The sequence below is a fragment of the Acinonyx jubatus genome, chromosome D2 (genome assembly GCF_027475565.1).
Source record: "Acinonyx jubatus isolate Ajub_Pintada_27869175 chromosome D2, VMU_Ajub_asm_v1.0, whole genome shotgun sequence".
In the NCBI taxonomy this organism is placed as follows: domain Eukaryota; kingdom Metazoa; phylum Chordata; class Mammalia; order Carnivora; family Felidae; genus Acinonyx; species Acinonyx jubatus.
The window spans coordinates 44,688,842-44,711,539 of record NC_069393.1 but is presented as its reverse complement, the minus strand read 5'-3'; the positions used below and the strand labels follow the sequence as shown (position 1 = coordinate 44,711,539).

Sequence of the window (22,698 nt, the reverse complement as noted above, 5' to 3'; positions counted from 1 at the left end):
GCAGTGTTCTCTTGGAGGTCCTATGTGCTCCAAATTAGCATCCAGTATATGTTTCTGCCACAGCCAGGATTCAGGAACTGAGAACTGGAAATGGGAGTGGCACAGCTCACTAAGACCTCTAGTGATCCAGTAGCGAAGTTTTGCTTCCTGTCTCTGTGACGTCATGCTCCGCTAGTCTTGAGGTCTTAGTGGCCGTCTTCAGTAATGTTGTCTGGCATTTGAAGTGGTCTTTCCTTGAGTCTTCCTTGAGGGCCAGCAGATCATAGAGTTACTTGCGGAGACTGTGGAATCTAGAAGAACTGCTGCATAATAGGGAACAAATTACTTAGCCACTTTGAGTGAAAGTGTCTCATCTGAAAAGCATGCATAATCTACCTCATTCAAAGGATCGTTTTGAAGTTCAGATGAGGTGATGCATGCAGAATACATACATGCTGCTTGGGCCTGGGTGCATGTGAGCACTAAATTCTACACCTGTCTCTTCCCTTAGGGGAACATTTCTCCTGTGATCACTTGAACTATTTCCTTACTACTGTGTATTCCATAGTTTTGCTTCTGAAATTCCTTTTATGTATTTTCTTTATATGCTCTGTACTCCCTAACATATTACTCATTATTATCATTGTTTTCATCTTTTTTTCTGAGTTCATGGGGAAATCTCTAAGCCAATTTTCTAAATCACTAATTTGTTTTTCTATTCACTTCTCACTTTAGAGGTTTTAATTGAGTAATTGTGGTTTTTATCTGAAGGCAAGCTTTTATTAGTTTAGATTGTTTGATTTTCACACATTTAATCTCCCTTTTAAAAATAAATACTTTTCTACTATAAAGTAGTACAAGTTCACTATAAACAATTAGGTAATAAAATAGCCACTAGTATTTTGGTGAATACTTGCCAGGTTTATTATTATTATTATTATTATTATTATTATATGTTTATATAAAGTAATATAATGTATTTGTATATATGTTCATATATGAGGAAGACCTTTTGCTTTTGTTACCTCCTTTATAATTTAATAACATGTCATTCTTTTTAAATAATAAAATAATGTTCTCATATTTCATTTTGTTTTTTTATTATTTTTTTAATATGAAATTTATTGTCAAATTGGTTTCCGTACAACACCCAGTGCTCATGCCAAAAGGTGCCCTCCTCAATACCCATCACCCACCCTCCCCTCCCTCCCACCCTCCATCAACCCTCAGTTTGTTCTCAGTTTTGTTTTGTTTTGTTTTTTTTATTTTTTTTTCAACGTTTATTTATTTTTGGGACAGAGAGAGACAGAGCATGAACGGGGGAGGGGCAGAGAGAGAGGGAGACACAGAATCGGAAACAGGCTCCAGGCTCTGAGCCATCAGCCCAGAGCCCGACGCGGGGCTCGAACTCACGGACCGTGAGATCGTGACCTGGCTGAAGTCGGACGCTTAACCGACTGCGCCACCCAGGCACCCCTGTTCTCAGTTTTTAAGAGTCTCTTATGGTTTGGCTCCCTCCCTCTCTAACTTTTTTGTATTTCATTTTAAATGAAAATAGCTTTTAAAGTATTCTTCCCTCTTAATAGGAAGGAAAACCTTTGCTATGATTTTTAAAAATTGTATCCTTTTGTGAAGTACTAGCCTTCTTCATATATCTAGTGATTGTTTTTCCTATCTGTTCATATTTACAAGGGAAAGTTTATGTTTGCTATGTTGGAATTTGAAAAGGGTTCTATCAGAACTTGTGTAAGGCCCTGTTTAGTTATCTCAGTCATACCCTATTTGCCAGATAAGTGGCCCACAGGACTCTGAGTAATAGGGAGGGGCTCTTGGTGAGACCACTGCCTGGCAGGGAAGGTCTGTCCTTTGCTGAGGGCATTTATTGTCTGTGTGGGAGCAGTGGTTGAGCCAGAGGTCCAGATGTCTATGTAAAATGAAGAAAGAGCTCTGGGGCCAATGGAGTTTGTGAGTAGGCCAAGTAATTGGCTTCCTCTTTCATATTTGTTGCAATAGTTCATGTTTCATGAGTCCCATGTTACTTGGAGCAAATCCCCTTCATAACATCATTTTGCCATAATACCTTTGCTTTGATTACATACTGTTTCACCCAGTGAATGCTGAGGATGGATATAAAAGTTGACTATCATGTAGTTGGGGCATTGGTAGAATTCCATTAATCCTAGGGTTTGGATCTGATCAACTATCACAGTCATTTTTTTTTTTTTTTTTTTTTTAATCCTGGCCCCTACTGCTCTGGGCTTGCAGCTTGTCTGGATTTATAGAGAATGGCATTCCCTTGCCCCCTCAGAGGGCTCCTCCTTGGCTGCATTCAGTTCAAAGGAGTTAGGTAACTCCCTTGGCTTATTCATACCTGTGGCATATCTAACAGAAATCTCTCAAAGTGTCTGGATTCCGATGGCAACCTTGTCTATTTAGTAGAAACAGATGAAAACAAAAAACACTCATTGTGTATTTTGTAGGTCATGCCACTATGTTTGGGGGAGGGAAGAACTTAAATGCATGGACTCCTATAACTCTTGAAATGACACTCTTATGCCATCTTCTCTACTTGTCAAAGAGATGAATGAATTTACCAGTGTGAAATACTTTCATGAATCCAGGGTGTATTGTATCTCCTACTTTTCTTTTATCTACCAGATATTTCTGTTTTTATGATAGATGATTCAACACGTGTTCCTCTTGGAGAAAACAAAGACTACATCAATGCTAGTTATATTAGAATAATGAATTCTGGAGAAGAGTATTTTTATATTGCTGCTCAAGGACCACTGCCAAGTACCACAGATGACTTCTGGCAAATGGTTTTAGAGAATAACTCTAATGTTATTGTCATGATAACCAAAGAGATAGAAGGTGGAGTTGTCAAATGCCACCATTACTGGCCCATTTCTATGAAGAAGCCTTTGGAATTGAAAAACTGTCGTATCTTCATGGAGAACTACCAGATACTTCAATGTTTCATCATCCGAATATTTCAAGTTGTGAGGAAGTCTGTAAGTTTTAAAAAAAATCAGTATTAGATGTATATTTCATTAGATAAGCCACATATCAGGAGGAGAAGTTAGGATTAGGTTGTGTTACAGACTGGGGGTACTTTTTTGAGTAACCTGTTTTTACTGCTCCCTGGTGCTAGAAACCAAGACACCAAACTCTGACTGGAGAGATGAAAAACCTAAACAGGGAAGATGGGACAGGGACCATCAGTATTGGAAGTTGCCTAATCCTGGGATGCACTTTGGCTGCTCCTGCCTAGTATGACATATGTATTGAGTCTTTCAGGTATATTGCTAACCACTGTGCCAGGCACTATCACTACCTTACCAAGTAGTGGAGATTCGGGTATCCTTACTGATACTCCTAGTTACTGTGGTCTGTGGTAATACTGAGATCTGTATGGAATGCTTTGGGGCCTGGAAGGGAAGTACTTAGCTTTACTTAGGGTTCGGGGGAAGGTTTACTGGAGGAGGGAACATCTGGATTGAGAACTACCCAAACAAGAAAGATGTAAATAAGAAGTCGGTAATCAAGATATGAAATGCGGTGTGTATGGAGAAATGTAAGTAGTTAAGTGTTTAGGGAATGTAAAAGTTTAACAGTTTAACTCAGGGAAAAGTGAGAGGTGAGATGAAGCTCTAGAAGGTAAGCAGGGACCAGTCATAACATGAAGTATCTTGGAGTTTGGCTAAGAAGCACAAACTTTATTATGAAGATAATTGGGAGACATTGAAGACTTTTAGTCAGAAGGTATCATGATCAAGCAGGGCAGTTGGCATGGAGATGAAAAGCAGAGACTTTGGTGTTTTTCATATAAAATTGGCAGACTTATATGTGATTTATGACTTATAAGGGACAGAAGGAGTGGTCAGAAGTTAAGTTATCCAATACAGAAGCCATATGTGGCTATTTAAGCTTAAATTCAAATCATTAAAATTTATATGAAACAACAAATTCAATATTTCACTTGCAACAGCTGCATTTCTAATGTTTAGTCACATGTTACTAATGGCTGCCATATTGGGTCACACAGATTTAGAAAATTTGCATCATTATAGAAAGTTCTAGTGGGAAGTGTTGATCTAGAATAACTCATAGATTTCTTGCTTTAATAGAATCAAAAGATACAAAAGGAATGGTTTATAGGAGCATTGGTATAAGTGGATTTGATTAGCAGGAAAGTGATACATGTGTTCAACAGGAATGAAAGAGATGGGGAGTTAAACAGGAAGCGTGACAAGAGGATCAAAGAAATTGATTGGAGTCCAAACAATGACTAGGAAAAGGGTTGCTGGAGATGATGAAGTTGGAACCAGTAAATTTTCAGTAGCAATAAAATGTGCATCTATGAAATTATTTCCTTCCCAGCAGCCTAACTATGAGATTCCTGAACACAGGTTAAGGGGCTGACCCAGGGTGAGGTGTTGTCCACTATGTGTGGTAAAATTCAAAGGATGAAAGGAGTTAACAGTTTGGTAAGAGAATGATTCAGATAATCAGCCATGAAGTCTAAACTTAGGGAGACAAATGGAATCAGGAGCAGGTCAACTAGGAGTAGATGGAGGGCATAAAGGACAGGAGAGCTCCATTTGGTCACATTGTTGTTGGAAGGAAGATTTTTGATACTGGACATGATTATAGGTGATAATAAGTTCAAGGAGTGACCATCACTGTGAGGACCAGAAGAAACAAGTGGTCTCCTCTACAAGAGAGAAATACAAACGCTGTGAGGTTAGAGTGTCTGTTGGGCTGTAGAGACCCTGGATTTGCCGTAGATGATGTCAGAGTCTGTGGCAAAGAGAAGGTCAGGATTTTTGGTGAACGTAGCAAATTGACCAGAGGCTAAAGCCGCTGGGTAATAGCAATGAGAAGATAAAGCTAAGAGGTATGAAACTCAAAAGGAAGAGGGGTATTTACACAAGAAGGAATGATGAATTGGAAATAGGAGTGGGCAGCAAGGAGTATGCAACCTGATCTCTATGCTCTGTGGGACCTGGAGAATGGGAGAATAGGTGGCCTCGGTGAGGGGGCTGCAGAGAGTGAAGGGCTGTGGGAGGCAAGGAAAGAAATGGACGAAGCATTAAGGGAAATGATGAAGGTTTCAAAAAGTTTACGGTGGGATGGGGCACCTGAGTACGAAGGGAGAAGTTGATGAGATACAGGAGTAGGGTGAGAGGGAAAAGTGAGGAGGATTCGAGCATAGTTGTGACCAGGGAGGCCAAGAATGATGGCTGACGCTGATGGATAACTAGCTGGCTGTGTGCTAGGCACTGTGCTTGGTCTGTGCACTAAGGTTGAGGGGATTCGCTTCAACCCTCACTCCCCTAATACTTGTGGATTCCCTCCTGTTGTAACCAGGTGTTGTGCCAGGCGCTGGAGACAGAAAACACACACACACATTATCAGCTCTTAGAACACTTATGGTCTAGTGGGGAAGGAAGTTCCAAAATGATGTGTGAGGTACATTTTATGGCAGGGGAAAGCCAGTATGCTTAGAGAGTATAGGCAGGTGAAAGGCACAGAGGAATTATCTGTCTGCAAGAACTCAAATGCTTGGGTCCAAGCAGTGGTGGCCTTTGAGCTGAGGCCCACAGGCTCCAGAACCATGGCGTTCGTGTTTGAAGAATCTGCATCACGGTTTCTGTCTAAGTGATTAGGTCAGGAAAGTGGTGAAGTCCACCTTTGTGCAGATTCTTAGCGGCCAACAGTGGCAGGAGAGATTTAACTCCTGACATATGTGGTAAAGCTATCCTCACTTTGGTGCCTTCACAAGATTTTCAGTATTGTTTTCATCATTCAGTTTCACGTACCAATGATTTAAACCTGAGTTTTCTATTTGGGACTTAGGAAAACTTATTTCTATTTGGAACTCAGGCAAAAGGGCTGCATTAGGGAAAAGCAAGGGAGGAGTAAGAAACTCATCCTGAGTTTCCCTGCAGGGGTGCCCAGAGAAGCAAAATGAAGGGCTTGACACTGGGAAAGCGCCATCCTTTTGGAAAGGATAATGGGTCAACTGGAAGTGTTTAATAGTCGACCTTGAGGAGAGTTTCATGCCTGTGCTGCCAGAGGGCTCAGCATAAGGGTGGGGGCACAGCCCACTTGCCTGGTCACCACCTACCCTGTCCTCAACACCAGAAGAGATTGGTGCGCCCCTGGTCAAGCAACTTTGCAGCACCCAGCTGTTTTCATTAAATTTTGTATCATAAACATTCAAGCTAACATAGAATGCTTTTCCTAATGTGTTAGCCCATTCTTGGTTTTTGGATTCTGGGTTTTTCTGCACAACCATGGTCCAGAAGAAAGATGGTTGATTTGAATTCAGGAAGCCTACATTATAGTCCAAGCTCTAGACGTGGGAGATTTCTGATCTCCTAGCGTACATCTCTCCATTACCCTGATCCTTACGGTTTCATCTGTAAAATGGGGATAAAACAGTACCTACCTCCCAGAGTTGATGTGAGGATTAAATGAAAGAGTGCATGTGAAGTCTCTAGCATAGTACCTGGCGCGTCATCAGTGCTTAATTCTTTTTTTAAAAATTATTTACTTATTTATTTATTTAGAGAGAAAGAGGGTGCGTGCACTCACGCAAAGTGGGGGAGGGGCAGAGAAAATTTCAAGCAGGCTCCACACTGCCAGCAGGGAGCCTGATGTGGGGCTCGAACTCACTAATCATGAGATCATGACATGATCCAAAATCAAGACTCAGGTGCTCAACCAACTGAGCCACCCAGGTACCCTCAAAAGTGCTTATTAATTCATGCTACCTATTGGTATTCTTATTTGCATTACTGTATGACCATAGAGCTATTATTATTATCATTTATTATTATTATTATTATTATTATTATTATATTGGAAATGGAATTGAGATCCTTAACACAAGAAGTTGATAAATCTCTCTATTCCCCTTCTTTCTCCTCCCTGTCTCCTCTCTCAACAGACAGGAACTAGTCACTTTATAAAACACTTGCAGTTCACCAACTGGCCAGACCATGGCACTCCTGCCCCAGTAGATGGCTTCATAAAGTATGTACGTTATGTGAGGAAGAGCCACCTTACAGGACCTGTCCTTGTTCACTGCAGTGCTGGTGTGGGCCGGACGGGGGTGTTCCTCTGTGTGGATGTTGTGTTCTGTGCCATCGAAAAGAACTTTCCAGTAAGTGACATTAAACAGATAACTTGATGCTATTAGTAAACACTCTACTACTTTTAACAGCCTTCTAGTACCTGAAGACTATGATTTGGCCCTCAAGAGAACTCAGTCAAGAGAAGGCATGTGAACTTTGGGTACCTGCTTCTCAATCAAGTGGTGCAGATTCTGGGAGGGGGTTGTGATGATTAAAGTACATAATGCAAATGAGTGGCATGGAGCATTGTTGGGAACACAGCAGGTGCACAATGATTGCAAGTTCATGTCTCTTTGCTTTTCCTCTACCCACACATACAGCTTTTAAAATCCTGTTAAATAATGTCAGTGAAGTACGCCTGTTTTTAATGAACAGAAAATACATGCACATGAGCACGTTGGAAAAAATGTAGACATCAGAGTTTTAATGAGCGGTCCCTAGCTTTGACTGCCAGTTTTGCCTCACACTTGAGATTTTGGTGACTTTGTGCAAATTGCTCATCTTCTCTGAAACCCAGTTTTTTCATATGTGAAATAAGGATAATAATATTGCTGGGTTTGGGTCAATCATTGACAATTCATTGCTTCCCTCTAAATTTGGAACCAGCTGAGAGATAGACACAAGAATTAGACACATACTGATTATACTATTACCTTTACTCTTGATTAAACTGATTAGGGAATGTGACCTTAGATTTGTGGCCGGAAAGACTGACTCACTGAATCGTTTTCCTGCACTGCAGGAGTGCGAAGGGGAAGACACCTGTTTATTAGCAGGCACAGGGGCAGGAGTGACTCTTACCAGGGGCACAAGGAATGTGAAAAGCCACACCTCAATCCTGAGAAAACAGGCTGCCGGGCATTTGCCGTGCGAGGCAAATTCTGCGTTAGGTTGTTGTCACAACAGTCCAGTCTCTGCTCTCTTGGGCCTTCTGCACTTAAACCCTAACAGTGCCAGATTCTCTCCGGGGGCAGCGGAATGGCTACTTTGGTTCCAGAACTCATTATCCTCAAGCTATATTATGTGGGAGGGTTGGAAAATGGTCTCTCCCAGTAGCTCCTTGGAGGACAGAGGAAATTACTTTTTGTCAGAAACCTGAGCCAGTATTTCCCAGCCTTTCACTGTGTCTGAGCTATAGCCCCTTCCCTGAACTAATCACTGTGGGAGATACTGGGCTATGTAGGCCAGTCAGGCCATATGTAGGCCTCTCCAGGCCATAAGACTGAGAGTGAGAAAAGGGATGGTTTTCCAGAGCAAACTCAGTGGATTAATATAAACTGGTGAGTCCCCCCAGTGTGCTAAAAAATGCTGAAAATTTTAGTAGTGTAAGTCTGATATTACCCATTCCCATAACTAATGTTGTTTGAGCCTTTTAGCAGAAAATGTTAGTATAATTTTCTTTTATATATTCCCCATCATAGTTTCTTAAATAATTTGTTTATATTTGTCCTTATTTTATATTCCTTGTAGAAACTATAAAAACTGTAAATATTATATTTCATGTTTCTAAGGAGCACTGTTTTCTCTCACCTTATACCTTCTTTAAACTCAGAATGTGTTTTATAATAAGCCATCTGTCAGTTTAATTGACAGTGTTTTTCTTAGTGGTACATAAAATAATGATGCATTTTACAATTAAGGATGCTTAGATTTGATGGAGTAATTCAAAAATAGAAAATACATCCATTGTTTCTTTATTGGCTTCCCACAGAACCTTGAACTGTCAAATGTTCTTACTGATACCCTTTCTACTCTTTTCAGAAATTTTGCCCACCAGACCTACTCAGGGTGCGGTCTTGGACCAGCACCAATCTGTGGATGTTTATTGTCTACCATAAGATACATTCCTAGAAATTGAGAGTGAACGTTTAGAAACTTTCAGAGCAGTTTGATGTATTGCTGTGACATCCAAGAACATGACCAGTGGATGGGTCTTCTTGAACAGAGTATAGACGAGTTTGTGTGTTGTGGAACTCACATGGGGAGTCTTACATGCAGCAAGCTACATACCAGCTCTGTGAGGCGGACAATTGTGACCTGAGACATTTTAAGATTATCCGATCAATTATAACTCAGATATGAAAATCGGAGAATATGTAACCATTTCTTTCTTTTTTGTTTGTTATTTCTATAGCCATTTTCATTTTTAACCACGCCTGCTTAAAAGTTCTTAAAATATTGGGAACACACCGCCTCTTTTCTTTCAGAAACCCTGAGACTGCTCTGTAGTTTGAACGGTCTCAATAGACCTTTCTCTTCTAATAGTCTTTAGGGTACAATAACAGTTGTTCATTACTGGTTACCGTATTATCACATAATTATGTGAATAATCCAAAATTTAGCACATTAGCCTTTACATAATTAAAAATTATTTACACAACTATGCACACTGTCAAGTTTATCTGGCAGGGTTGGGTTTGTTTGTTTTGTGTAACAAGACTCTAGATGAAGCAGTGTGATATTTATTTATTTATTTATTTATTTATTTATTTATTTATTTTGATGGGGGGGGGAGGGGCCCTCAAGAGAGAGGGAGAGAGAGAGAGTCCCAAACAGGCTTTGCACTTTCAGTGTGGAGCCCTACACTGGGCTGAAACTCATGAATTGTGAGATCATGATCTGAGCCTAAACCAAGAGCCAGATGCTCAGCCAACTGAGCCACCCAGGCACCCCAAAGTCCATAATCCATTTTGAGTTAAGTTTTGTATAAATGTGAGATTTAAGTCAAGGTTTACATATGTTTTCTTCCTTTTTTCTTTCTTTCTTTCTTTCTCTCTTTCTTTCTTTCTTTCTTTCTTTCTCCTATAGATGTCCAATTTTCTAGGACCATTTGTTGAAAAAGCTATTCTTCTTCCACCAAATTGCTTCTGCACCTTTGTCAAAACCATTGGGCACGTTTGTATGGGCCTATTTCTGTCTCTGTATTCGGTTCCATTGATCCATCTGTCTATCCTTTTACCAATATCACACTATAGATTCCTGTAGCTATATAGTAAGGTAGAGTGATTCCTTTATTCTTTTTCAAAATTGTTTTAACTTTTATAGGGTCTGTGCTTTCCTATATAAATTTTCTAACTAGCTTGTCTATATCTACAGAAAAAAAGCTTACAGGGATTTTGATAGGAATTGCTTTAAATCTGTAGATCACTTTGGAGAGAACTGACATCTTTGCTATGTTGAATACTCCAATCCATGAACATCGTATGTCTCTCCAATTATTTAGGTCTTCTTTGATTTCTCTCATCAGCATTTTGTCATTTTGGGCATATAGATCCTATATGTGATTTATTAGATTTATCCTATTTCATTTTCTTTGGAGCAATTGTAAATGGTGTTGTGTTTTTGTGATCAGCTTCTACATGTTCATAGTTTATATGTAGAAATGTGATTGATTTTTGTGTGTTGATCTTGTATGCTCTGATTTTATTGAACTCACTATTTCTAAGAGGTTTTTTTTTGTTCTATTTTGTTCTGTTTTTAGATTCCTTGGGATTTTCTACATAGGCAATCATTCTAGTTGCCAATTGGGACACATTTATCTCTTCTTTTCCTATCTGTATGCCTCTTATTTCTTTCTCTGGCCTAATTCAGCTATCTAGAACTTTAAGTATTGGGTTGAATACAGGTGGTGAGAACAAACATTTTTAGGGGCAAAGTAAATTAAAATGATTTATTTTGTGAAAGACCCTGTGAAGAGAATGATAAGCTACAGACTTAGAGAAACTGTTTGCAAATCACATATCTAACAAACATACCTAAATATCCATTTAGAATATATAAAGCATACTCAAAACTTTAATAGTAAAGAACAAAAAACAAACAAAAAAAAGCAACCCAGTTAGAAAATGGGTAAAAGACATGAACAAACATTTCACCAAAGAGGATAAAAAGATGACAAATTACCATGTAAATAGATTTTGGGCTTCATTAGCTTTTAGGGAAGTGAAATTAAAACCATGATGAAATATCACTAGGCATGTATCAGAAAGACTAATATAAAAAAAAATAGTGATACCTCCAAATGCTGGTGAAGAGTTGAAGACACTGGATTAATTATTTGTTGCTTGTGGGAGTGTAAAATGGTATACCCATTCTAGAAAATAGTTTTATAATTTCTTTAAAACAAAAGCAAAACTAAACTAAACTTACTATACAGTATCAGCAGTAGCACTCTTAGGTGTTTATCCCAGAGAAATGAAAACTTACAATTATTCAAAAGCCTGTATGTAAATGTTCATAGCAGATTTATTCATAATAAACGAAAACTGGAATCAACCTAGATGTCCTTCAGTAAGCTGATGATTAAACAAACTGGTATATATCCATTTGATTTATTTTTTAAATGGAATACTATTAAGAGATAAAAAGGAGTGAACTGTTGATATACAGTAAAACCTTGGATTATAAGTAACTTGTCCTGCAAGTGTTCCACAAGATGAGCAAACATTTATAACTAGTTTTAACTTGATAAATGAGTGATATCTTGCAATAAGAATAATATGTGACACTGAATGTTACATGATCATAACTGAGCCAATGATTCCTCTCTTTCTCTCTCTCACTGTGAGATTTTGGGTGATTGTCTCCCATGCTTGGATGCTTGGTCTCAGGCCACAGTGTTTGACAGAAATTGGTGATTTTTCAGAATGTTGGAAGGTACCCACAACTGTCAACCCACAACAGTGTATTTTTTGCCACTTAAAGCACCTGTGGACAGTCCTTTGCTTTTCCATACAAGAGTAAGCTTAGGAATGCTTTGCTTCATTCTAGGTCAGGCTGCCTGCAGATATAGACCCTTTTCTCTGCTGCCTTACTGCCAGTTACATTAAATACAGTATATGACAAGAGTTTATTAATACTATACTGTAGTCACCATCTGTTAGTGACAATGAAAATCATCCTACACAATAACCCTCCTCTCTCTTGTCTCCCTCACACCAGCCACAAAGGTTTTCAAAGGTAAGTGCAGGCTAATTTGTTTATTTTTCTTTATATTTTGTATTTCCTTTATTATTTTATGTGATAATACAGTACTGTAATCATTTTTATATGAATATTTTTGGGTCGTGGAACAAATCATCTGAGTTTCCATTATTTCTTATGGGGCAATTCACCTTGATATACAAGTGCTTTGGATTACAAGCATGTTTCCAGAATGACTTATGCTCGCAAACCAAGGTTTTATTGTACACAATTTATAAGGATCTCAAGGCAACTATACTGAATGAAAAAAAAACCCTAAAAAAGTTAGGTATTACATGATTCCATTCATACAATCCTCTTGAAATAACAAAACAGTAGAGATGGATAACAGATGACTGGTTGCCAAGAGTTAGGGACTGGGTTGGGTGAGTAGTTCTAATGGATAACATGAGAAAGTCTTATGGTGGAACAGTTATGTATCTGGATTGTGGTTGCAGTTATCTGAGTCTTCACATGTGATAACATTGCACAAAATCACACACACACATATGTACATAAATTCACAAATGATTGCAGATAAAACTTGCAAAATCTGAGTAATGATCAAAATATGATTCATGGATCATACCAATGTCAATTTCCTGGCTTTGATATTATACTATAATTATGTAGGATGGCATAATTGGGGGAAATTGGGTTTAGGGTACATAGGATTTCCATGTATATTTTTGCAACCTATTGTACATCTATAATTATTTCAATATGCAAATTTTTAAAGGTTCAATTAAAATTTTAAATTATTATAAAAACGAAAAGTTATAAAAATCAAGGAATGGTTACATTTTCTCTGATTTTTATATAATTTGGGGTTATAGTTAACAAACCTTAAAATTTCATGTGTCTATGTGGTCTTGCTAGACATGACTGGTCCTCAGCATCACTTGTGACTCTCCAGGCAAGTTCAGCAACACTTGAGCTGGTCTAGGCCTGTTCCACTGGTGATCCTCCTTGATGCTGCACCACTGTCAGATTGCCATAAGAGTCTCTAAACACTTACTACCAGTTTATGGACTCATCTCATTGTGGATTAGTAACAGCCCCTTGCAGACCTGCACCAGCTCAGTGACTACACTGGGTAGGCTGGTATCCATGCACAGGTGCAGAATCTGGTATTGGGCCAACTGTTGTTCAGGGTCTCCATTTGAGTTGAGAGGGCTTTTTAGATGAGAAACAGCTGTGTTACTAATGTGGCCAGAAAAAGTATTCTATGCTCAGACTTTTCCAGAATTACAGTCCTGCTTTAAGATTTCCCTTTGGAGAACAGAAAAGTAGACACAGGGGCAAATTTGTTGTTATTTCTTTTGGAGAGCATTTCTTATTATAAATGATTGCTTCCTGCTTTTTCCTGGAAACCTTTTAAACTAAAGTCTTCCTTATCCATTAGACTAGCTTAAAAATAGTGGCTTTTCTTATAGTTGAAAACGAGACCTTTCTGGTTATATCTTGACATCTTTTTTACTGGAAAGAATTATGGAGTACTTATTTGGCAATCTGTGGGTTTGTATTTTCCCCCATGTGAATAATACAAAATCACTGTCATCCTGTTGCAGTTCAACATCAAGAATATAGTGGCCCAAATGAGAGAACAGCGTTATGGCATGATTCAAACAAAGGTAAGCCCTCACTACATAAATTCTAATAAAAAGAATAAAGAATATAAAGATTAACATGTTTAGCATGTTACAATTTGTAAATCTCTTCTACCTACATGATATCATTGAATTCTCACTGTTTGAGGTAGACCTTATTTTTTCTCTGGTATTACTGATGAAGTACTTCACATTCAGAGTAATGAAGTCTGTTCTGTGAGGTCATTCATATAGCACATGGGGGAGCCAGGAGGGAAACTGAGGTCTCCTGATGCCAAACACATGACTTGTCCATAATGCCATGTTATTTAAGTAGCATATCTGAAGTTATTTATAAGTTTCTGGATAGCAGCTGGGAGATATTTACTTGTCACTAAATTATCAAAGTCATTGGTCTGTCATAAAAAGATAGCGTTTATGTTACAGACCAGTTAGTAATCATTGGGAAGGAGAATCGAGAGAAAGCCTGGATGATGAAAACAAGCAGGTACACCTAAATCTTTAGGTTGACCTGTTTTTAAGCCAATGCTGAATGATAGATGAAGCATTTTATGTGAACTAAGGTTGCCTGAGAGACCTGAGGCTACACCTAAAAAAATTTTAAGCATAGGTTTATCCAGGGCAATATAAGGAGATTGAGATTGGGGGTCAGTTTCCCCTGTGTTCAGTTAAGCCTTGAGTTAACTAACTCTAGACCAAACACTATAGTATGATCATTTTTCTTATTGCTATTTTAAAAATGTATACATAAAGAAGTTCTTGGTTAGATGTTTGCTCTTTTTGGGAACTTACCTTTATGGTTGAAAATTACAACTATGTTCTCTGAAAGTGGATATTGGTATTCAATTACTTAACATTCTGTTGTTTTTCATATATATGTATATAGGAGCAGTATTGCTTTTGTTATAAAGTTGTGCTTGAAGTTCTTCAGAAGATTCTGACTTTCGATTAAGAAAGACTTCCGTTGCCTCACACTTGAAATTACCAATGGCTTGGAGTCTCCTCATAAAGAACATGTTCCAGCTGTCCTGAAGGGCTTTGCTTAGGCGTACAATGTACTTTCTTGGTGTATCATTTGACTGTCTTTCTGACAACTACCGGAAGGCAGCATCATTTGGTTTGCGGTGAACAGTGTTTACCCATTAATCTTACTTAGGTAATATAAAAATATCTTCCCACATTTTCCAATGAAACAAAAGTTGCATAAAACAATTGCAGCCTAATTGGTTGAAGGGATTACAGAGCCAATAAAGGACTTAAACTATATTCATTAAGATTTTATTTGGACAGGCAGCTAAAGGGAGCTGAGGATTTCCAGGACCTTATAAAGCCCCTATTCTGGGAGAACATAGGGCCAGTAAAGGCAAGATCACATCATGACCTCTTGGAGGCATTTTCAAGACAGATACTTAACCCATGTTTTTTAGCTAGAGCGTGTACTTTTAGCTGGTATTTGAATAACTCAGTTCGCTAATTAGGATGGATTAACTTTTTACACAAATTGGATTTCATTTTCCTGTAGTTTCTATAGGACCCCAGGGACCTCAGAGGACAAGCTGCCTTTCTAGAGCAGCTGCACAAGGACCTGTCGGTCTGGGAAGTATTTCATGGGTGGGCAGAGCTCCTCTGCTCCATCACATGAACACTGGTGAACAGGCCAAAACTAAAATAGATGTTTATATAGAAAGTCCAAGAGGAAATTTTTGCCCAGCTTGAGTTCTTTCCTATCCCACCCTAACACTTAACATATTACTCAGTCTGCTTTGTCAAAAGCACGTATTACATTTTACTTGCCTCTTACTCTTTGCCCTTTAGCTAATCAATAAACTTTGATATAAGCATTATTACATAATTCTGTGTATCTCTGTCTTACGCCAGATATATTTCTTAAACTAAGATCTATGATAGTTTTTTTTTTAAGAGTTCCATTAAATCATTTCTTTCCATTACTGCCCCACCTCTGCTGTAACATTTAAAAGTTGGCTTTGGGAACCAGGTTTTGGAAAACCAAATTCGTAGCTGTGAGAATGAAAATTTTCATGTTCTCTTTTTGAAAAGATGTGGCCATTATTACATCCATCTTATTATAGGACTTTGCCTCATATAATTACAGTGATATTTTGGTCAAGGAATTTTAGTGACCATTTTTACCTGATTATAAGCTATGAAGCAAATGATACATGTTTTTGTACAGTGTGATTCAATGGAGATCAGAATATTTCATGTATTATACTGAGAAAATTTCTAATATTAATCTGTAAATCTTTAATTTTTAAGAGGCTTACTTTGTTCCCTTGGCTGAATGCATATTTGGATTTGTTGAATTATCTTGATAATTTTCATTTTAACAATAATTATATGCCAGAAATATATTTTATATTAAATCAAATTGATGATTCTACCTATTTACATTGTTCATATAAATAATCTATGCTAAACATTAATTTCATTTTGATGATTGGCCTTTAATATTTGTATCCCTCATTTTATTTTCTCTCTGTTCTTGTAAAATAATAGATATAATGTACAGCAGTATTCCTGAGAAGGATTCTATGCTGTTACTTAAATGAAAAGACTTACTATGAATTGCCTGACGTATTTTTATTATCTAGGCCTTGAAATGTTCTTGTAAAAAAAAATGCCACAATTCTTGATGGTAAGCATATTTCTTCTTTAATGTGTGCCTCATATTTTTATAGCTGGACCAATTTTTAGTTTTTCAGGGAAATTAAATAAGTAAACATGGAAATACTGATTGCATTTGTTTTATTTCATTTTTGGAAAGTGAATTCCAAATTGAAAATGTTTGACTAATTGAAATACTAAGTTTCATACCAACAATAAATCAGTCTTTGCCTAGACTATGAATACGAAACTCCCACTGACACCTTTGTGAGTGTATGAGTGCTTATTGAGAGGAACTTTTAAAACATTTAAATAAAAACATATATGCATTTATTAACTTTCAACTTTAAATACATATTTTTAAAGATGCATGTCCTCGATGGACTGACATGTTGGGCCAAATCTTTTCAGAAATAAACACTGTAGGTTTTATTCTCCTATAAGTCTTGGTAATTTATTTTTCCTTGGGCTTTTCACCCCTAAGCTATCTAGAACATTATTGAATTTTCAATTAACTTTACATTTACTACTCAGAGGTCATTTCAGTGATTTATTCTTACTGAAAAATCTTAAATGAAAACACCTTAACTCTAAAACAAAAAAGTTTCCTTTCCTACTTACTTTTTCTTAATACCTGGGAAGAATTAATTTTCTTATATGTTGTCTTGAGATTTAAGTAATTGAACTAGAAGATTTGGAAAGTATCCATTAAGTAAAAACAGGTTAGTGGTATTCAGTGGGGATGATGGATTGCTCAATGGAGTGCTCAATTTGTCTACAGCTATAATCAAAAGGAAGTAAGTAATGACCTCATCATGTAACAATTTGAATTAGAAGGGATCTTAAAACATGCCTAATGTAACTATCATATCTGAAACTTGAATGTGATAAAGAACATTTTTTAGAAACTAATAGCGACATCATATTGGGAGGTGAAAAAATAGAGCCTTCCCATTAGGAAAACAGTAACTCCTGTTAGCACTATAGTATTGCTCTAGAGTTATCTAGCCAATACAGAAAGACTACAAAAAGGAATAAATGGTATATAAATACTGGAAAGTTAGAACAAAGCGATCTTTTGTTTGTATATTTGCTCACATAGAAATAATAGACTGAACTAAAATACAGTATTAGAAAAATCATTATGAAGTCTGGATACAAGATAACTGTGTAAAAATTTCTTTTTCTACATCAGGGCTCATCGGATGATGGCTTGCAGGCCAAATCTGATATGTTGCCTGTTTTTGTAAATAAAGTTTTATGCCCATTTGTTTACATATTGTCTATGGCTGCTTTTGTGCTGTAGTGACAATGGCCAAGTTAGTAGTGGCAGAGATCATATGGCCCATAAATCCTAAAAATATTTACCATCTGGCCCTTTAAAGGAAAAGTCTGCCACCCTCTGTATCTTCAATAGGAAAAATACCTCTGAGCAACAAGGATATGTAAAATGTATAAAATACTTAAGATTTAACTTACCAAGAACTTGACCAGTTGTTGCTCTCGCTCTCAACGAGCAGTAAATACATGAAAAGAATCAAGATAGTTTTGAAAAAGAAAAGTTAATTGTGGGGAAGAGAGAGCATTTGCCTTAGTAATAAAGTATCATCTAAAGTCACAGTTAAAACAATGTGATTCTGGCTCAGGGATACACGCATGGATCAGTGGAACAACATAGTCAGGAAAGAGACTCAACAGACTCATATATTTGTGAATTTATTATATACTAATGGTAGCATTTCAAATCCAGAGCATCAAAATTTATGAAGCAAAAACTGAGAGAAGTGATAAAATTGGAAAGATAGATGAGTCCACAATTGTATTTGGAGATTCCACCATTCCCCTCTTAGTAATTGATAGAATAAATGGAAAAATCAGTAAGGATATAAAAGATCTGAATAACATTACCAACCACTTTGACCTAACTGACATTCGTATAACACTGCACCAAAATACAGTAGAATACACATTTTTTTCAAGTGTATGTGGGACATTCACCAAAAGCGATTATATTTTGGCTTATAAAATAAGCCTCAATATAATTCCTAGGAAAGGAGCTTTATAGGTATGTTTATGGAATTAGCTACAAATCAATAACATAAAGATATTTCAAAAGCTTCAAAATAGTTGAAAATTAAATGGTGTACTTCTTTTTTTATATATTTATTTTGAGAGAGAGAGAGCGTGAGCAGGGAGAGGCAGAGAGGGAGACAGAGAATCCCAAGCAGGCTCCATGTTGTCAGCACAGAGCAGGGCTTGATCCCACGAATTGTGATCTCAATCTCAGATCATGACCTGAGCTGAAATCAAGAGACAAATGCTTAACTGACTAAGCTATGCAGGCGCCCCAACAATTTACTTCTAAATAACCTATGGGTCAAATAAAAAAAGAACCTCAAGAGAAGTTAGAAAATATTTTGAAGTGAAAATAAAAACATAACATGGGATGCAGTGACAAAAGTTTTGGAGAAAGCCATGTGCTTAGTTTGTACAGTGATGAATTTATTATGCTTATGGGACTGCCAAGTGGCTCTACAAGTCTGGGATGAAGACCTAGATCTGGAGGAATCTTTGCCTTAAAGATGCTGTTTGAAGGCATGGGAATGGCTCCCCCAAAGAAAGTGAGACAGAGGCCAACGGCAGAGTCCTAGAGAATTGTCGCAGACTACGAGTACAGAGTTCTCCCTTGTCCAGCAAGAGAGCGGACATAGAATTGAATATGAGAGAGGCTAATTTCCGGGAGGAGACAAGAGTCCTGAACAGGGATTTCATCTCCGTATTTATTGAGCTCACAAGATATTACCCATGTGGTGAATGTGAAGAAAACAAGATCTTGCACACGTGAACGTGGAGAAAACAATTGGTCAGTAATCATTAACTTGTGTATGTAGGAAGCAAAGGGTCTGGGGGACAAGTGGTGTTTGTGATCCAAAGTATAATAGTATATTGGCATCAGATGGAAAGTAATTTCTTGCAGGTGATATAACAAGTTACTCGTGATCCCATTTCAATATCTTGCTAGCTAACCTTGGGCGCTATCGCCCTGTGGTGGTGGCTTTCCATCCTAAGCTTTTTCTTACCCATTTATGTACGTAGAACCTGTTTCCCCACAGGGAATGTCAACATTCATTCCTATCTAGATTGCCCTCATGGCCCAGCCTAAAAGCCACCTCTTTTATGAAGTCTCCTAATACTCCTCTCTCCTTCATCAGTACTTCTCAAACTCTGTGGTGAAGAACCCATTTTATTTACAAACAGATGGACCCCAAAATACCCATCAGATATTTATTGGAAATTGTGGTGAGCTAATTTGAGGACAGTAGCTGAAATTGGATGATTGCCTCAAAAGTGAATAAGTGCAAGGAGCACTTGGTAAAACCTAAAGGAGTTGGAGCAATCCAGCTTTTATCTACTGTAAAAGCTGATAAGCTAAGACTCCTTTCCAGAACCAAGTACCATACTGAGGAAAAACTGTAGAATCAACATTTAGCAAAACAGGGATAATAGGAATGAAGAAAAGAGAAGGTCTATATAAAAGTGAATGAAGGGGGGGGGGGGCGCCTGGGTGGCTCAGTTGGTTAAGCGTCCGACTTCGGCTCAGGTCACGATCTCACGGTCTGCGAGTTCGAGCCCCGCGTCGGGCTCTGGGCTGACGGCTCAGAGCCTGGAGCCTGCTTCCGATTCTGTGTCTCCCTCTCTCTCTGCCCCTCCCCCGTTCATGCTCTGTCTCCCTCTGTCTCAAAAGTGAATAAATGTTAAAAAAAAATTTTTTTTTAAATAAAAAAAAAGTGAATGAAGGGAACAGAGGCAGAAAACTTCAGAAGGTGAGCTCAATGAAGTTAACAGATCTATATGAACAAACCACTTATAAGTTCAGGAAACTTAAATTCACATGAAAATGAACAATAGGAAAGTATCATGATTAAATCCCACACAAGTTAATTTAAGGGGAAAAACAATGCTAGAGGACTTAATAGCATCCCTAAAGACAATGAAGAAACACCAGAAAGACCTGGTAAAAAAACAGATCAAAACTATAACCTAATATTTAACTTAATGAGCTTAAAGACATTAGGAAAATTACATAGGACACACAAATAACAAAAATCAGAATGAGAAAAATTCAAAGTGGTATGACAAATCGAGAATTAGAAACAAAAGTTGAAAAAATTAGAACTAAAACACAATAAATGTACTAAATGTGTACTCAGAACACAAACACAATAACTGATGCCTTGAGAGAAATAGGTTTCCAAGGAGGAACATTTTCAAAACAAAGTGAAGAAAGGAAACAACTTGAGAGCATGACTTATCAATGATGGGCAAAGAAGACTACCATGTAGATAATGAAACTTTTATTTATTTTTTAAATGTTTATTTTTGAGAAAGAGGGAGAGAGGGAGAGAGAGAGAGAGAGAGAGAGAGAGAGAGAGAGAGAGAAAACAAATGGGGTAAGGTCACCCTGAGATAATGACCTGAGCCGAAGTCGGATGCTTAACCGACTGAGCCACTGAGGCACCCTTAGAAGTTTTAAAGAAGAAAGCCAAAGAAAGGGTACAGAGCAGACACAATAAACTATAATTTAAGAAAATATTCCTGAAGTAAAAAATATTTAAAATTACATACTGGAATACCACAGTGTATACCTGAAAATACCAAATGAGCTTGACCACTACCAAGAAATGTTTTAGTAAAATTAGTTTGAAGAAAAGTTTGAAGAAAAGTTTGAAGTTTGAAGAAAAGGAAAAAATCTTTTGGGCATCTATGCAGGAAGAATAAGAGGAAAATAAAATTAGATTACTATCAATCTTTTTGACAATAACATTTTATGACAGGAAAAATAGAATCATATATTTAAGATTTTCAAGGAAAAAATATATGCCTTAATTTATAAAAGGTGCATATTGATGTCAACATGGGAGAAAAATTGTTTCCGAGTGTCCTTTCTGGGGAAGCTACTAAAGAACACACTTTAAATAACAAAAATACTTAGTCATTGACATAATGATATTATATACATATTCTAATTATATATATAATATTTGTTATATATTTAATGCTTATAAATGTATGGATATATGTTTTTTTAATATAAAAGAGTTAAAAGGGAGAAATTATAGTATGCAATGGCTATACTACCTAACAAGTAGACATAATCTTTTAAAAATGGGAGAGAATACAATAGTGTAGGTATAGTATAGGCAAAAAATGTTTAACTGTTTTTGGTAACAATTGGTAGAGTTGTATTGAATTGCTATTTTGAGACTATTGTAATATTGGGTAAAGTAAATGAGTAATTATAGAATATTTGATTTCATCCATCCTTTGTGTCCTTGTGAATGAGAACTCTCAATGTGAAAGAAAAAAGGTACAAGTATAATACAGAAGTTAAGGAAAAACCCTATAGTTCACACTTAGAAATGACAATATGAACTAGATAGTATTCAGATGATTGGCAAATAGATAATAGATGATAGAGATGATAGATAGAAACTCTGTCACTTAAATGGCCTACAAACAGTGACCAACCAGTAAAAATGAGCATCACTAGTGCCCAGATTTTGGTTTCTAAACCTTATAGGAATGCGAGTGACATAAAGACATTACCAGACACAACAAAACTGAGAGTTGTCCTCAAGCACTGTTTCCCAAAGGAAATTCTAAAAGTGAAAATGGCAGAAAATGATCTCAGATTAGGAGGACCTGGGTGGCTCAGTTGGGTGAGCATTTGACTCTTGATTTTGGCTCAGATTATGATCCCAGGGTCAGAGGATCAAATCCTGCATCAGGCTCTGCATTGACCATAGAACCTGATTAAGATTCTCTCTCTCCCTCTGCCCCTCTCCCCAACTCACGTGCTCGCTTGCTCTCTCTCAAAAATTAAAAAAAAAAAATCTCAGATTAATGATGGAATTAAGACCAGAGAATGGGTTAAATTTTTTGTTGGATTTAGAGTACACATAAAATGAATTAAAATATATTATAACATTAGCATATTGTTCAGAAATGACATAAATTTAAAATGTTCTAAGGTCCTTGCATTATTCAGGAGAAGGGTAAATTTACAAGTTAATGTTAGGTTTTGATAACTTTAAAAAGGCTTTTTTATAATTTCTATTATAGCTACTAAAAGAATAGGAAAAGAGTATATAATCTCCAAACTAAGAGAAAGTAACAATGGGCAAAACAGAACAAAAGAAAGGAAGGAAGGAGGGAAGGAGAGAGAGAGGAAGGAGGGAAAGAAAGAAGGAAGGAAGGAAGGAAGGGAGGGAGAGGGGAGGGAGGGATAAAAGGAAGGAAACCTAGGGGGTGGTGCAAATAAAAAGCATACAAAAGAATAGCTTGAAGCCCAAAGATATCAGTTATTACAATAAATT

General features: G+C 37.2%; 1 protein-coding gene across 19 annotated transcripts in view; it reads left to right on the top strand.

Annotated features, from left to right (window-relative positions):
• Nucleotides 1–20,089, top strand: part of PTPN20 (protein tyrosine phosphatase non-receptor type 20) — a 113,462-nt gene extending 93,373 nt beyond the window's left edge. For 14 of the 19 annotated variants that reach the window (XM_027062500.2, XM_053207138.1, XM_053207136.1 and 11 more), the window contains 4 exons: nucleotides 2,659–2,993; nucleotides 6,938–7,153; nucleotides 13,658–13,720; nucleotides 14,583–16,205. In XM_027062500.2, coding sequence (XP_026918301.1) covers nucleotides 2,659–2,993; nucleotides 6,938–7,153; nucleotides 13,658–13,720; nucleotides 14,583–14,648 — 680 coding nt within the window. In that variant the 3' untranslated portion in view covers nucleotides 14,649–16,205. The other 5 variants (XR_008292066.1, XR_008292065.1, XM_053207134.1 and 2 more) reach the window with 5 other exon arrangements.
• The last annotated feature ends 2,609 nt before the right edge of the window (nucleotides 20,090–22,698 follow it).